Source organism: Magnolia sinica, chromosome 2 (genome assembly GCF_029962835.1).
Source record: "Magnolia sinica isolate HGM2019 chromosome 2, MsV1, whole genome shotgun sequence".
In the NCBI taxonomy this organism is placed as follows: domain Eukaryota; kingdom Viridiplantae; phylum Streptophyta; class Magnoliopsida; order Magnoliales; family Magnoliaceae; genus Magnolia; species Magnolia sinica.
The window spans coordinates 136,244,212-136,259,597 of NC_080574.1; the positions used below are offsets into that span (position 1 = coordinate 136,244,212).

General features: G+C 40.3%; 2 protein-coding genes across 2 annotated transcripts; one reads left to right on the forward strand and one right to left on the reverse strand.

The window, feature by feature from the left end:
• Window positions 1-567: 567 nt before the first annotated feature.
• LOC131237809 (small ribosomal subunit protein uS12) lies at window positions 568-5,025 on the forward strand. Its single transcript, XM_058235807.1, has 4 exons — window positions 568-725; window positions 4,230-4,385; window positions 4,496-4,622; window positions 4,731-5,025. Exons 1-4 carry the CDS (start codon window positions 721-723, stop codon window positions 4,869-4,871), a joined length of 429 nt encoding a protein of 142 aa, XP_058091790.1. The 5' UTR covers window positions 568-720; the 3' UTR covers window positions 4,872-5,025.
• Window positions 5,026-6,803: 1,778 nt separating this feature from the next.
• On the reverse strand, window positions 6,804-14,648 carry LOC131237810 (universal stress protein A-like protein). The gene is made up of 4 exons (XM_058235808.1): window positions 14,424-14,648; window positions 9,870-9,991; window positions 9,262-9,380; window positions 6,804-7,122 (listed from the first exon to the last, which is right to left on the reverse strand). The coding sequence occupies exons 1-4, from the start codon at window positions 14,614-14,616 to the stop codon at window positions 7,014-7,016; spliced, it is 543 nt and encodes a 180-aa protein (XP_058091791.1). The 5' UTR covers window positions 14,617-14,648; the 3' UTR covers window positions 6,804-7,013.
• Between the last annotated feature and the right edge of the window lie 738 nt (window positions 14,649-15,386).

Below are 15,386 nucleotides of genomic sequence, written 5' to 3' on the forward strand. Positions count from 1 at the left end.
GGCAAGGGGGAGTAGCTAATCCGTTCCCGTATTAGATGTAGTTCTCTCGTACTCTCAAATCAGTTAAAACTCAAACGTGGATTACATTCTACACCTTCCCGTCTAAGCTGGGAAGAGACGGGAGCTGTGCCTGTGACTAGCCACCCGGATGTATGAGTTTTACACACGCCGTCCATCCATTTTTTTCATACTATTTCTTGTTATAATCCAAAAAAATGGGCAAATCCAAAACACAAGTGTGGACTACCCAATGGGAATTAAATTCTTATCGGTGAAAATTTCCTGTGCGTCACGTAAGTTTTGGATCGAGCTGCTATTTTTGTTTTCTCTTCACCACTTCATGAATAGGTGGGCCTTAGAAAAAATTCAACCGTCAGATTCATGATCACCGCTGCTTCCTATGGTGTGGTCGACTTGAGCGTTGGATCTGCCTCAGTTTCAAAATGATATCTTGAAATGATATGGAAAAATGGATGGACGGTGTGGATAAAACCCATACATCACGGTGGCCCCTCAAAGCTCCTGCCCGTTCCCAGCAGGAGACGAGCGGGGCAGGACGCAACCGATTGTAAGGATATTTTGGTAATTTCAGCTAAAGCAAGAACAATATAAAAGCAAGGTTTCCTCTGCTGATTTTCCTCCGCGCTCCAAAACCCTAAAATCTCAGCCAGCCGCCTCCTTCGCTTCTGTTGCAGAGAGGAAAAGGCAGCTTCTATCAAAATGGGGTAAGAAATCTCTCTCTCTCCCTCCCTCCCTCCTTGGTTTCGAAAGATTCTTCCTCTTTTTTTCCCTATAATGCCCCTTTGAGCCTCTGAAGATTACTGGAAACGTCAGATCTGTTTGTTTAGATCATCATGTTTGAATACTTAGGTTTTGATCTTCTTCTGATGAGTTAGGGTTTGAAGTTGCTTTTTTCTATGATTTGTATTATTATTATTATTTTGACTAAGGATTTCTGGCCATTATCACTTGGTCGGTTATGATTAGTTGATATATACACCAATTTCTTGTCAGTTACGATTTGTGGCGTTGATGCCATTTGCTAAATGGCGCCTGGTGCAGATTAGGCCTTTGATTTGGTGTGTCCCACCTCACTCAAAAATTCCCCGTCTCAATATAGTGGCCCAGGTTCACATAAGCTTTTGGAGTTATCGGATGCATGTGGTGCGGTGCTTGTAGCTTCCCCCAACCGCTTTCTCCATCATCACATCTACTGGATGCCATTTGCTGATCTGGCCTCATAAAAGCTCTTGAATTATCTACATTCGATCATGCACTGCACATGATCTCCCCACTATCCCTTACCCATCACTCATCTTCGCGTCCACCATGTAACATTTGCTAACAGTCGTTTGGCTTCTTTGAATATTAGAAGGGGTAATGAATCTATTTATGGGAAACAGATTTATGGTGAAAGAGATTCTGTCTACAGTGTTTGGGTACTAGGAATCTATTTTCAAGAATCCAATTATTGTCTTTGGATACTGGGAAAGAGTTGCTAGGGATCCTTTCTTTCTTTCTTTTTTTTTTTTTCCCCAAAAAAGCTTATTGTTGGATTGGAATCCTTTTCCAGAAATTTTGTAACCCTAAAGATGTCATAGGAGGGGCAAATTTTCGGAATTGGATTCCCATGGGATTTCATTTCTCACCCCTACCGAATACTCAAACACAAATCGAGCTCCTCACTATACCTGGTGTCAGCTAGATATGGCTTCTTAAAAAACACTTGAACTACATGCCCGCGCATACAATGTGTTTCTACGCTAGTGGCAAATAGGGCGGCAGACAATTGGATGCATGTGGCACACATGCCATCACAGACAATGTTGTTAAAATCATTATTGCATCGCAAATTGCAATATGTCTTGAATCGTATCAAATTGCCAATTGTATCATAAATCGTAAGATTTTATTTTTTATTTTTCTGATTTTCTTAAAATAAAAAAATCTAGAAAATATAAATAAATGGGAAATGATTAAGAACTCATCAATCATCCATTTCTCATCAATGTGCACCAAGAAAAGTAGTACATGTCATATTGGCAATTGAGAACTTTTATAACGTATACATATCCTGATAATGTTATGGATTCTTGTCTTTCCTTTATGTTTTGTGTTCAAGTACTTGATCATAAAAATATAGATGAGTCCTTTAATAAGTGGCATTCGATTCATTCTATTGACCAAAGAAAAAGGTATTGTATTTTTTTGGGTTTTTGAATATCAAAATTCCCATCTCTCTCTCTCTCTCTCTCTCCAAAGACTAAAATGAGGATTTTTAGTATATTTTAAAAAACAAGCTGGTAAAAATAAGAAGAAAAAACAATGATTTTTTTATATAAATTTAGGCCTATGTATTCAGTCCACATTTATTTTCGATTTGTACGCTTTGTTGCAATAATCATATGATTCAATATGATTCGGTTATGGTTTTTTGGGATATACAGTTTGAACCTATGATTCATATAGTGTGGTGCATGATATGATATACAATGTACGATTCATAGTGCAAACTACACTATTTTGACAACATAGCTTGCAGGATAGTACAATCTCTGAAATGTAATATACGTAAGTCACGAAAATGTAGCATTAGAGTTAAATAAGCTTACTTGCATGATGAAGAACTGAGGCCAAGTCAACTCAATGCTCAGTATCAGCCACATTTTATTTGGTTTCTTTGAATTACATGGTTGCCATTTTTCCGAGTTACAGAACACAATTTAAGGTATGCTGGTAGACCTGAGTCTTGATTGAGTTGTGTCCAGTTAGCAGGTTTTTTCAAGACTCATTTTTATTTTCTCTATGATTCCTTGTGAAGTTTCTTGAACTACTTACGGGGTTTGCATTGGGCGCAAAGCAAATATCTCTCTTTGAAACATTAGGTTATGTGTTTGGGAAAAGTGTTTGTGCACGTCTTTCCAAAAAATGTTTTGGAAAATTTGTGAGTTTTGCAACAAGATTCTGTGCGCCACGCATTCCATCACCCAATAAGGGTGGGCTGGAATCTTAACCTGCATTTTCAAAATGAGAAAATTCATTTATCGAGATTCCTGCTGGATCGCTTATGATTGTTAAAGACTTTGACCCAAGTGAGTGGTCATTTTTGTCCATGGTGTGGATGTTTTTTGTTTGTTTTGATATTTTTGTGCTCTTTTTAATAAAAATAATTAGTTACCTAGATTTTTTTTTTTGCTGGATCCTTTCTAACTGACCTAAATGATGGGAGACGTCTGCATGCCTGCTCTTGGTGGGTGCTGTGCAGATTGAAGTTATTCCATACATATTTAAGGAGAATTGGGTTGCTGTGTCCACATAATTTTGCGTTATCTGTCCTTGGAGAGTTTTGTGGATATTAGCTACACCCCGTGAAATGAGTCATGCCTGCTTCAGTCCCAAGCAAGCTGCACGTGGAAATTGATATTTAAAACCATGTATTGTATGGACCTTGTTGAGCAAGTTCTTTCCATACACCTATATAGGACTTGCCTATCGTTTGTCTGCCCAAGGATTTAATTAAGAGGGTGTTAAGCGTTAACAGCTTGTTAGGAAACACGAACCTGTCACGGCTTAGTGGAGCTTGTTCATATTGAAAAATGTGGTGGGGTGGTGGAGTCTGCTTGGTGTTTCATGTTAACTTCCAAATCACATGTTCCATTATTTCATGTTTCCCCTTCCAAAAAAATTTGATTTGTACGTTGGTACTCTTTGTACATGAATGTGGCGCTCAGAATCTTGTCATTAGGTTGTGCTCCTACTTTGGAATTGTACACTTCCAAAATGTGGTCATTCTATGTCCCATTGGTGTCATTACATTGGCCTATGGTAAGTAAAGGTGCTCATGATGCTTGACATCACACATTGTGATTCGTGTAAGTCACACGTACCCTTACCTAACTGATAGTTGGACTTTATGAGTGAATGCAACATCCAAATTTTAGCAGTTTTTCAACTTTCCAAGTTTCCTTGAACAGTTACTCAGGCTGCTTTTTGTTAGTGATCATTTTAGGACTAGTAGATTTTATTTTATTTTATTATTATTATTATTTTTTAAATTCTACTCGTAATAGATTTTTCAAAAAAGTATGAAGTGGTGTGTGCTTGTTTGTGTTGTGATGGAAAGAAAGAGCTATCTAATATATCCACCCAATTGATTGTTATTAGAATCCTAAAATATCGAATCGTTTTTCTTGTGGCTGAGCCGAACACACCTTTGTTTTCAATAACAGGAAAACTCGTGGTATGGGAGCTGGGCGCAAGCTGAAGACGCACAGGAGAAGACAGAAGTGGGCTGACAAATCCTACAAGAAAAGCCATCTTGGCAACGAGTGGAAGAAGCCATTTGCAGGCTCTTCCCATGCCAAGGGAATTGTCCTTGAGAAGATGTAGCATCTCTACCCTCCATTTATCCCCTCCTCTTATCCCCTCTTGACACATCATTGGCTCCTTTTTAATTCATCACTTTGCTCATGGAACTCATACACTTTATCTGCAGAGGAATTGAAGCTAAGCAACCTAATTCTGCCATCCGTAAGTGTGCGAGAGTGCAACTCATCAAGAACGGAAAGAAGATTGCAGCATTCGTTCCCAATGATGGTTGCTTGAACTACATTGAGGAAAATGTGAGGATTCAAACCTGCCCATCCCCATTTTATCTTCTTTTTAAATTTCTTATTACTTAAAAAGTCTCTACTGCTTAACTTTTTTTTTGCATGCCTTCTTGCTTGCAGGATGAAGTTTTGATAGCTGGGTTTGGGCGTAAAGGCCATGCAGTTGGAGATATTCCTGGAGTCCGGTTCAAGGTGGTGAAGGTCTCAGGAGTATCGCTGTTGGCCCTTTTCAAAGAAAAGAAAGAGAAGCCAAGGTCTTAAATTTCCCTGTCCCTTTTAATATTTTCAAAATTTTCAAATGTGAGTTGTTAGACCCTTGAAAACAATGACGGTTAGGCTGTGTTACACTCTTTCCAGTGATGATGTGTTATTTTGAGAATTTTTATTAAATCACAGCTTGGTGCTGTAGCTCCCATTTGCTAACTTTCCTTTTTTTTAAAGTAGCGTTATTTACTATCTAAAATAAAATGAGGGTGTACATTTGGTTGTACCAAATAATCATTAATATCTTGATATTTCGTGACTAATAGTTATATTTTCATGATATTTGTGGCAACCAAAGGCACTCAAGTTAAAAGAAAGAGAAAAGAGAAATTAGTGGATTAAAGAAATGAAGAAATGCAAAGTGAGAGAGATGAAACGAAGTCAAATGACCTTGCTGGGTTCACTAACAACCATGTGCAATTCGTGTGTTGAAAGGGAAGAATCCTATCCTTTTTTAAACCTTTGGAATAAGCTTCTTGTATAAACGTGGGCCCCACCATGAAAGTGGGACGCTGATCCAACCCATTCTATTAGCCGTCACCATATGTCTATTGTTTTCTTTGTTGTGACCGGCCTGATGATTGGATCGACCTGTCTTGTTGGGGGTTGGGTGGCACAAAGCTCGACACAGTGAGCCAGAGCACCGACTCCGATCATTTAAAATAACAAGTTAGCAGGGGCACTGAAAATTCGATAAAATGTCTCCCAAAGACTCTTTATTCCATTTCCACACAAAGCAGATTACTGTAATTTAAATGAGCTGTTGGGGAAAAAACCTGATTATATGGTTCGAGATTCAAGTTCGCCAATTAGGTGTTACCTACTCCTACCATGTGGCCCGCCTTGATGATGTGTTGTATAGCAACGCCATACATCCATTTTCCAGCCCATTCTAGCATGGGTTACCAAAAATTATTATGAGATCCAAATCTCAGTTGGACCACACTATAAGAAGCAGTGGTGATTGAGTACCCCAATATAAAAAAAAATCCAAAGGTCAACCGTTGGAGGGGTAGAGATGGGCCAGCCCGGATTGAACAACCTGGCCTTCGTTCTGATTAGTTAGCAAGACCCGCATATTTGTGGCCCAGTCCAGTTGCAAGCCCAGACTCCCATTCATTTCAGTGAGGAGCTAACAAGGCATTCATCCTACTCGGAAAGGTCTCATCAGAGCCATATGCCCAACCCACACTTTCATAGCCGACCAAAGCTGTGGCAGCATTCTTCCTGTTCAAGGCTATCAGCTCAACCCAGTCTTTGACAGACGAGCAGTGGTCAACTACACCAAGCTGGATTCGCCCTCCTGGGACTGCTAGCGCCAACGTTCTAGAAATCGGATTGCTTACTTAGTGAGCTTTGCTGGGGCCCATCCTGAATTTATGTGGTTTATCTATGCTGTCCAAAGCTCAAGTGAATAATAATAATTTTTTCCACTATGGAAACCTTCCTAGTGGCCCACAATAATGATTTTTATTTGTCATCCAACCCGTTCCGTTTATAAGATCACGCAGACAAGGATTGGAGGGAAAACACAAATATCAGCTTGTTCCAAAACTTCTGTGGCCCTCAAGAATTGTTCAACGGTAGACAATTAATTCACACCTTACTGTGGTGTGGTCCACTTGAGCTTTGGAAATGCTTCAGTTTTTGGGCTCGAGCCCTAAACTTATCTGGTAAAAATAGATGAACAGAGTGGATAAAATACATAAATCACTGAGGACATGGAGTTGTGTTTACTCAGTATGCAATCTGTTTGCTTCCAACGTTATATCCTTTCCTTCTGTCAGACATGGGTCCAGTCCAATTAATCGTCAGGATAAAAAACTTCAACCATATAAACTCTGCCCAAAACCTGCCCAGAGGAGGCTGGGCCTGGTCGGGCTAATGATGTGTGTGTGTGTGTGTGTGAGAGAGAGAGAGAGAGAGAGAGAGAGGGAAAAACGAATATTATTTACTATACTGTTTCTTTTTATCCACACGAGCTCCCTTACATCATACATCAGAGGGGGGGTCTTGGTTTTTTGTCTCCTGGATTTCATACAAAGTCCATGCATGTGCTTTTCGGATATTTAAGCAAATGGCTTGGCTACAATATATTTGAGAACCAATGAAACCCAAGCGGGCAATATTGGTTTGGGGTCAATCATCAACAGGATCCTCTGGGGCCTCCTCTGCCTTGCGCTTGATCGTGATCACAGGGCAATCCACATGCTTCACACAGAATTCACTCACGGTCCCAACAAATACCCTGCAAGAAAATAGCAATTGCTTTATTACAAATATTTCAGCAGAAAGCGGGGAAAAATAGAAAAAAGCAAAAAAAAAAAAGGAGATGAAAAGCCCATGTTTTGAGCTGCAGAATTTGGGACTAAGGCTTTTGTAATCCTTCTTCTACTGCCAAAAGGTTTTGGAATTTCCAAATCAAGCATTTAAAGAGACTGGAATCCTGACTGTTTCAAAGGCTCTCTGTTGTGAGAAACAAACTTCACTAATAAGAAACCCGACAACAAGACACAGGGAATTTGTGCTGAACTTTGCTAATCTCACAGGCACCTTACTACAATACAAACACCACACATGCCAACCTGGCAGCACAATTGTAGGTCATAGATTATGCATTGGGTTTGGCCCAAAAGCCAGATCACGTGGCTCATCAGGAGAGCCACACGCAACTGTGGAGCGACAAGCAAGTTCTTTAAGACCAGCCATCGACCGCCTGATCCGGGTTAGGTCATCAACATGGTAGGCTCCAGCTGTTGTATTAATGGCTCGGACTCCTGCACAAGTGCCATGTTAGCACATATGGCCACATCTAAGGTGTGCCTGGTCTCTCCAACTCCATTTGGTTTTTTTTATCCTCCTGGTTTACATTAATTTTGTTTGACTGTCACTTATCTTTGGCCTTAATTCAACCTCTTATAAGTCTAGAGCATATATTTCTTTGACTATGTTGAATCCATGTTTCCCTAGAAGTTTCATAATCCTTCTACAAGGCTTGTTTACCAAAAACGCTCTCTTCCATCCAGATAAGTGATTGAGATCAGCATTTAACATTGCCAGGGAGGGCCATGGATTGGACTTCTCTAGCTTGCATCACATCAGCAGATTTAGTGCCATTGCTAGTCCTAGGAATCTTTGCACGGATGGACTAAAGGAAGCTGCACACAGCTAACCTGTTACAGGATAGAATCATAGAACTACATCATGCAAGCAATTGTAGCTGTGGATTTCAATTTGCAAAGTGTCTGCTTAAAGCAGGGACTATGATTGGTAATTTATTTTCATACTTTTGGAAGTCTATATAAATAAATTGTACTCTCCTTCTGTCTCAAAATTCTAAACCATTCACCACCTATGCAGCAATAGTTGCTGCCTGCAGGTATATAAACACCACTACGAACCTCTCAAAAATATCTGGTGCTATCTATACTCAATTATTATACAAACAGGAACTGCTTAAAGCTTGCATCAATACACTCCTATATATTCAGTTTCAAGGTATAAAAAGTGGGAACTGGGTGACTGGATCTCCTCCAAAGATGATGACACTACAAACACACTGCAATGCTACCTAGATCAACAGTCCTATGTTTCCATTCTGAATCATGCAATATGAGTTGTGGGTCATTTATGATCTGGATCTCGAAATCGATCAGAAATCACAGGTCTATTCTCTTATCCTTGACTAAGTTGTAATCCAAATTTACATTTAGAATGTAGAGATTTATACTTTGATCTATACAAAAGCACATATAATCATCATATAACATAATAATAACTTTCATTAATTGATATAAATTACCACGTCAACTTTCAAATTTAGTATATTGTGTGTTTTAGTATGTACTGGAGTGACCCACACCATCTAACTCCCAGCACACCTGTTTCCAATACCACAGCCTGGATTGACACACGATCCAGTTAACTTTGGAATGTGTTAAAATGCAAATAAAACCATACTGAGATTCCCCTCAAAATGGGCACAGAGGCAAGTGGATGTTGATATGTAAGTAACAAAACTAGTGAATCATTCTACACAACAGAATATCTATCCCTGGCTCTTTTGTTGTCCATTAATAATGAGAGCAACCATTGCAGTCTAGATATTCAAAATTTCAAACTCACTCACAGGTGGGAAAGGGGTCCTGTATAACATAAATTAACAAAGTTAAAGAGGGTCAAGCACCAATCATTCTCCTCATTAGCATGCAACGGGATAATGACAACTAAAGCATGGAACTTACCTACGTCAGATATCAGATCAACAGATCATAAACAACATACCTCAGTTTCTGAAGAGAAAGTGACTAACAAGAAAAAGAATGGAAGAGGAGAACAAGTGCGTGAGCATTGGGAAATGGGTCATGAACTCAAGCTGATAACGTACCTTTGGAACGGGCCAAGGCCACGATTTCCAACAACCAAAAGATCAGGTCGGACTCTCTTCACCTCACTGCAGATAACTTCCTTGGGGTCGCCTTTCTTGATCCATGCTTCACAGGGAACCTACCAACACTCACATAACATCGATAAGAAACAACTCAAATATCCCAAAATTTTTTTTTTTCCCAAGAAGAAAAAGAAAAGACAAATGCGAAGATGATTAACACCAGAAATTGAAGAAGCGATTTGCGGCACACATATGCAAGATCTAGGCACATGTGGGGCCTGTCGTGAACAGGCTCTAGTCCAAAAATCAGGCTAGACACATCAGGTGGCCACCTATGTATGTTGAATATAGATCTCAGGTCCTTTTCTAACCATGAATTCTTCATTTCTTCTCATACATGTTCAGTCAGCACACCTGATGCGAACCAGACTATTTTTTAGCTAGGGCATGCTCAGAGCGGGCCCCGCCTAATGAATGGTCTTGATCTCCAACCATGTGCAACACTGTGCTGCAAATTATCTCTTCAATCTAGAAAGAAACAGTATATTTGGAAACTTAAATAAGTTTGTAAGCTTTATAGACATTTAAAAAAAAAATAACAATACCCCAATTTGATGACAACGTCCGACAAAGTACTCCAGCAAGTGAATTCCTCTTATTTTGTCCCTTCGTTGCATCTCTCGGAAGTCCTCAGGTGATGCAAAAATGCTATCCATGTCATCAAATCCTACGCCACCAGGGGAAAACATAAGCTATAAAATGTCAATAAATTGACCCAACAAATTGTTGCTCTGCCACATCAACTCAATTTTCCAAAAACAAATTGTTGGTCCCACAAACATGATGCAAAGGCTAACATGAAGAGACTTAATCATTCTTACTACAACTATTAGGCTTTGCCCCACAAAGTCCAAGCTAATCTTCATTCATACCTGAAATCAGATAAACTCTTAGGCTGCATTGTTTTTCTCTCACTTCAATGTTTTCAATTTGGAAGTTTTTTGGAGTTTGCAATGGTTCAGTTAAAAATCCTCTTCAACCAGATTATTTACTAGCCGTGATTATTCAAACATGGGTAACACCACCTCCTAACGATTACAGTTGCAAAACTTCCTTGCATTTACACTTCATAGTTTTTATCTTTTGAAAATGTTGCATCTCAAAGTTCAGTCTGTCTATAGTTTCCCAACTAGGCCAAGACTCAAGAGACAGTTATTATTCACCATTGTCACCATCCAAGGGCAAACCCAGCTTTATTACACAGACTAGAAAGTAACAAAGCCAAAAGTGATTGATTTTGATGAGGTAAAATAGAATGTGGTCTCCAAAACACGTGCATACTCTTATTCCTAAATTGGCAAAATAGATGTTGTAACTACTCATGTACTAATCAAGCCTGCCACTAAGAGCAGGAGTACTTGCACATATAAGCATAAAAGCTTCATTTCAGCAATGAATGGATCGCCATAAATTGGACATGAACCCTAACAATTAACTCCATGTATGATTACATCTTTGAAATGTTTAGGCAGTTCACACAAGGAATGATTAAAGAGGTGGATCCCAGGCAAGGTATAAGGCACACTAACCTGGCACACACGTGTGACATTCAAGCTGTTCACTAGGCAGGGCCCATTGTAAACATGCATTGGGCACCACTGTTGGCCTTTTATTTTCATAGCCATCCATCCACTTTCATATAGCTCACCTGATGAATGGAGCGGATTTCACATACATGTTTCATGCTGGTGTGCATTTCTTACATACTTCACAACATACTGTAAAGCTATGAAAGAAAAAAAATAAATGAAAATGCTTGAACCAAGGAGAAGGTGCATTTCAGCTCATAATTTCATCCATTTTGGGAATCACGAAAATGCACTTTAGATTTTCAATGGGATCTTCAAGAATGGTTCTAAAAAGATGGTAATGCAGGGGCATTTTCACACCGGGCTCGAGTAGGGTTGCCCGTGGGATGCAGGGGCACACTCAGGGTGGGCGGCCTGTGTGAGGCAGGCCCCACCCATGTGAAGCGGGTGACTCGTGTGAAGCGGAACCCATGTGAAGTAGGGCCCACGAGGGGGGTTCATCCGAGGTCCTAACCTATGGGATGTGGGGCCTGGGCTATGAGATAAAGGAATTGATTCACCGCTCTCTATCAATTCGAGCTTTTAGAACAAGTGGCTAATTGTCCTACATCAAAGTGGTATTAGAGATGGAGGTCTCATGTTCGAGACTCCTCACCGAGGGTTATTAATATTGAAACCCAGCTAGAGTAACAAGTAGGAGGGGCGATAAGAATTGGAACCCAGCTGGTGTAACAAGTAGGAGGGGCTCTTTACTTTGAAAGGATATTTCTGTTGATGTCATTTCATAATGAGTGGGGAATCTTTTGCTGAAAGAATGGGCACTCCTACCCCTTAGGTTGAAGCATTTTGTTGGATGGCTACGAGAAACAAAACCCTTACTATTGACAATCTGAAAATAGGAACCCGCCACAACCTAGTGTGTGCTTTTCTTTGTTAGAAAGAAGAGTGAGCCATATATTCTTGCAATGCAGACTTGCAACTGAAATTTGAAATTTGATCTTCATTTCTCATTTTTTTGAGATTGAATGGGTTCTTCCACACTGCGAGGAACTTAATGCTAGGATGATCGTCAAGAACATTTAGGCCAAGATGGAAAATATTATGGAGTATGCTCCTTCATGTGATCACTTGGGGTATATGGAAAAAGAGAAATAGAAGAATGTTTGCTAAAGTTTCCATTCCAGTGGACTGAATGAAGGCATATATGTGCTGGGTATATGGAAAAAGAGAAATAGAAGAATGTTTGGTAAAGTTTCCATTCCAGTGGACTGAATGAAAGCATATCCGTGCTAGTTATCTCAGGAAATTGGGTACAGAATATTGTTTAGAAGCTGCCACCTCTCAGCAGGTGGAAATTGAATGTTGATGTCTGATCCATGGGCATCCTAGGGGCTCTGAAATCAGTCATGGATACAAGATGAGCATGGTAGATGACACTGGTTTTCTCAAGCCCAATCCCTATGGGTGACTCAAACAGGACAAAGTTGGTAGCCATCTTAAAGGGGATCAATTGTCGCAAGAAATCTTTAATGGTCATCACCAACAAAAGGTTATCTATAATGGTGGAAGCTGATTCCAAATGCCCTATTTCTTGGGTTTTTCCTTCAAGTTTTGCTCCTTGGAATTGGGCGTTTTATGATGATTTCGAATGAAATCATTTCGAGAGCTGCCAACTGGCCTACTTTTAGTCTTGTTTCTAGAGAAGCAAATTCCTAGGGACTACTTTAACTAAAGAAGGTATTTGTAAGTTGTTTCCTATAGCCAGAGACCTCCACTGCCTTAATGGCCTGCTTCTTTCTCCTCTTTAATAAAATTTTGTTGCTTATTAAGAAAAGACACAAGATTTTCCTGGTTTGTCGAAATGCAACTGCACCCATGGGGAAGCTCTGGCAAATTGTTCCACTAGCAATATCAGGAGATACAATGGGAGAGAAACTATACTATTGCTCTTACTGTAACAAACAAACCAAAAAATCTCTCACCTATCCTCCCAAGAGCACGCCAAGAAAAACATGGGGGTTGTTTTGATTCCAGTGGTTAAGGGTGGGAAAAAGCCTTTATTTGGAACAGAATCTCTGGAATGCGATTCTCTTTTCAAATATGGGTGATTGTGATTGTAATTCATTGGAATCATTGAGTTTATGGATTTAAGAGCAAAAAATAGGACCTTTTAAACTTTAAAGAAGAAGAAGAAGAAGATCCCTTTGGGAATAAACACATTTTCTCTCCACCATGCAATCAAGAAGACATTAGAAGATCCCCTTGGAAATAAACACAATTTCTCTCCACCATGCAACCAAGAAGACCTTGGAAAATTCCCATCTCACCTTTCCTATCCAATTGCAATTTCTAGAACCTTTGAGAAAACCATCCCACCTCTTCTCTCCACCTTGACAAAATATGAAAAGAAACACATTGGAGAATTCTCCCCTTTAGAGGAAATCCCTCTCTTTCCTCATCATCTTTGCCACCACGACGAAAAGACCTTCTAGGCTCCAACCAGATAAAAGACCACTTTCCTACCTTTCATAGTATGTCCTAACTCAGGGATTAAGAAACTTATGTAAAAGGGTATTCTTGCCATGAGCTCCGCTAGCATAACTGGTTCTTGGTACATCGTGCACTGAGACCCATGTGGGTGGAACTTTCATGAGATCCGCTCCGTCCATCAGGCATGCTGCATCATGTTCACTTTGGAACCCTAAAATCATGACCATACAGAAGTCACGTAGGCCAGACACCATGGAAGAAGTTGGCATCAGAAGCCCCCATTAGTTAGGCGTTGGGTCACATGGTGGTGTACATATGCAATCCGATCCACACATCTGATATGCCCCGCTAGGATGAAATAATTCCCCAAAAATCACAGTATTCCAAAACTCAGGTGGGCCATATTATATATAATTTTATGGGGTGGCCCACCTGATGTTGAAATCAGCCTGATTCTTGGAATCAAGCTGAAACAAGGGGCGATATACCTGACGGACGGGATGGATTTCATGCTAGTGTTTCCAAAGTAGTGAGCCACCACATCCAACACCTAGCCATCTCGAGCGAGTGAACAAAGGTCCACATTCAACAGGAAAAGCACGGAACGATCAGACGACTTACAGATACCGTAATATGCGGGCCATGGCCCACCAAACCAACGTCAGCTAGATCACCATACGCATCTTCCACCTGTGAGGTGGGGACCACACCTCATGATAAGAGATATCACAATCTCAACGCAGAAGCTTGGAATTCCAAACCCTAGAAAACCTAAAATTACAATCCAAACCAAAATCGATATTCACATTTCAAGAAATGAATAGACAGATGAAATGCCCCCAAACTAGACACTGACAAACGAAGAAAAACAGAGGTTAGAGGGGTAAAAAATGAAAGAAGGCAGGGGTATAAATGTAATATCGACCTTCAACTTTCAAACCCTAGAAATGCTAAAAATTACGATCGAACCAAACTGCATTTCAAGAAATGCAGACATGACAAAAGAAGGAAGACAGACAGAGAAGGTACGGCAGAGAGTAAAAAAAATGGAGGAGAACAGGGGTATAAATGTAATCTTACCATCTTCGTCGGGGACTTGGACGTGCAGGAAGAGGAGCTTGAAACCGGAGGTGTTGGTGCGGATGATCTTCTCAACCGTCCATTCAAATGCGCCGCGGCTGCTAATTGACGCATGGGGGTACCCTTTTATCGACGACTCGTTCACCCCCACCATTATCCGAGTCGGATCGGACGATTCCGCTCTTCCTTCCATTTTTCACTCGATTCTTCTTGCTCGACATCTGCTCTGCAATTGAGCTACTCTTAAGCTGGAGAATTTATCAGATACAGCGAGGCTGTATCGTAAGTTACCGTACGTCTACTTATTTCTGCTGATGTGTCATGCACGAAGAATATCCTATCCGTAGTAAAGGTGGACCACAGCATGATGATTACTTTTTAATAAAATCTGGGTGATCTGTTCATCTGGTAGGCCACGCTAGTATACACGTTGAGTGGGGATATACGGTGAGGCCGGGGAAACACCAACTTCGGTGAGGCCGTGACTGTAGGGCTCATATTAATATATTTTTTGTATATCTACGCTGTTCATACGTTTTTACGGATCATTTGAGGGCATGATTCCGAAAATTAAGCAGATCCAAATCTCAGGTGGGCCACACCACACGGAAACTGATGATTGACCTTTAAAATTTTTTGTGGGTCACAAAAGTTGTGGTTATAGCTGAAATTTGTGTTTATCCTTCACCCAGGTCTGTGCGACCTTATGAACAGATTAGATGACAAATAAACATTACGTGAGATTTTAATCTGCTTCGTTTTTCTGCCTTATGCTTTATAATGAGCTGAAAAAACGGATGGGCGGCATGGATATACTCGATATATATATATATATACACACACACACGACCTTCTCGGATGTCAGACGTTTCGCGAGAAAAGATAGCTACAGTGCTGTATCTAATGGGGGCATTATTTGATACTCTGGTTACGTATGTTGTTTGATAAGCAGGCACATGGAAA

What these genes read in the sequence shown, in the direction of transcription:
- LOC131237809 (XM_058235807.1), top strand. An exon ending in GGAATTGTCCTTGAGAAGAT is followed by an intron (nt 4,386 to 4,495) that starts GTAGCATCTCTA and finishes CTTTATCTGCAG; the next exon opens with AGGAATTGAAGCTAAGCAAC. An exon ending in TGAACTACATTGAGGAAAAT is followed by an intron (nt 4,623 to 4,730) that starts GTGAGGATTCAA and finishes TCTTGCTTGCAG; the next exon opens with GATGAAGTTTTGATAGCTGG.
- LOC131237810 (XM_058235808.1), bottom strand. Translation starts at nt 14,616, where the DNA reads ATGGAAGGAAGAGCGGAATCGTCCGATCCGACTCGGATAATGGTGGGG. An exon ending in CCAAGTCCCCGACGAAGATG is followed by an intron (nt 9,992 to 14,423) that starts GTAAGATTACAT and finishes CTGGTGGCGTAG; the next exon opens with GATTTGATGACATGGATAGC. An exon ending in GACGTTGTCATCAAATTGGG is followed by an intron (nt 9,381 to 9,869) that starts GTATTGTTATTT and finishes GAGTGTTGGTAG; the next exon opens with GTTCCCTGTGAAGCATGGAT.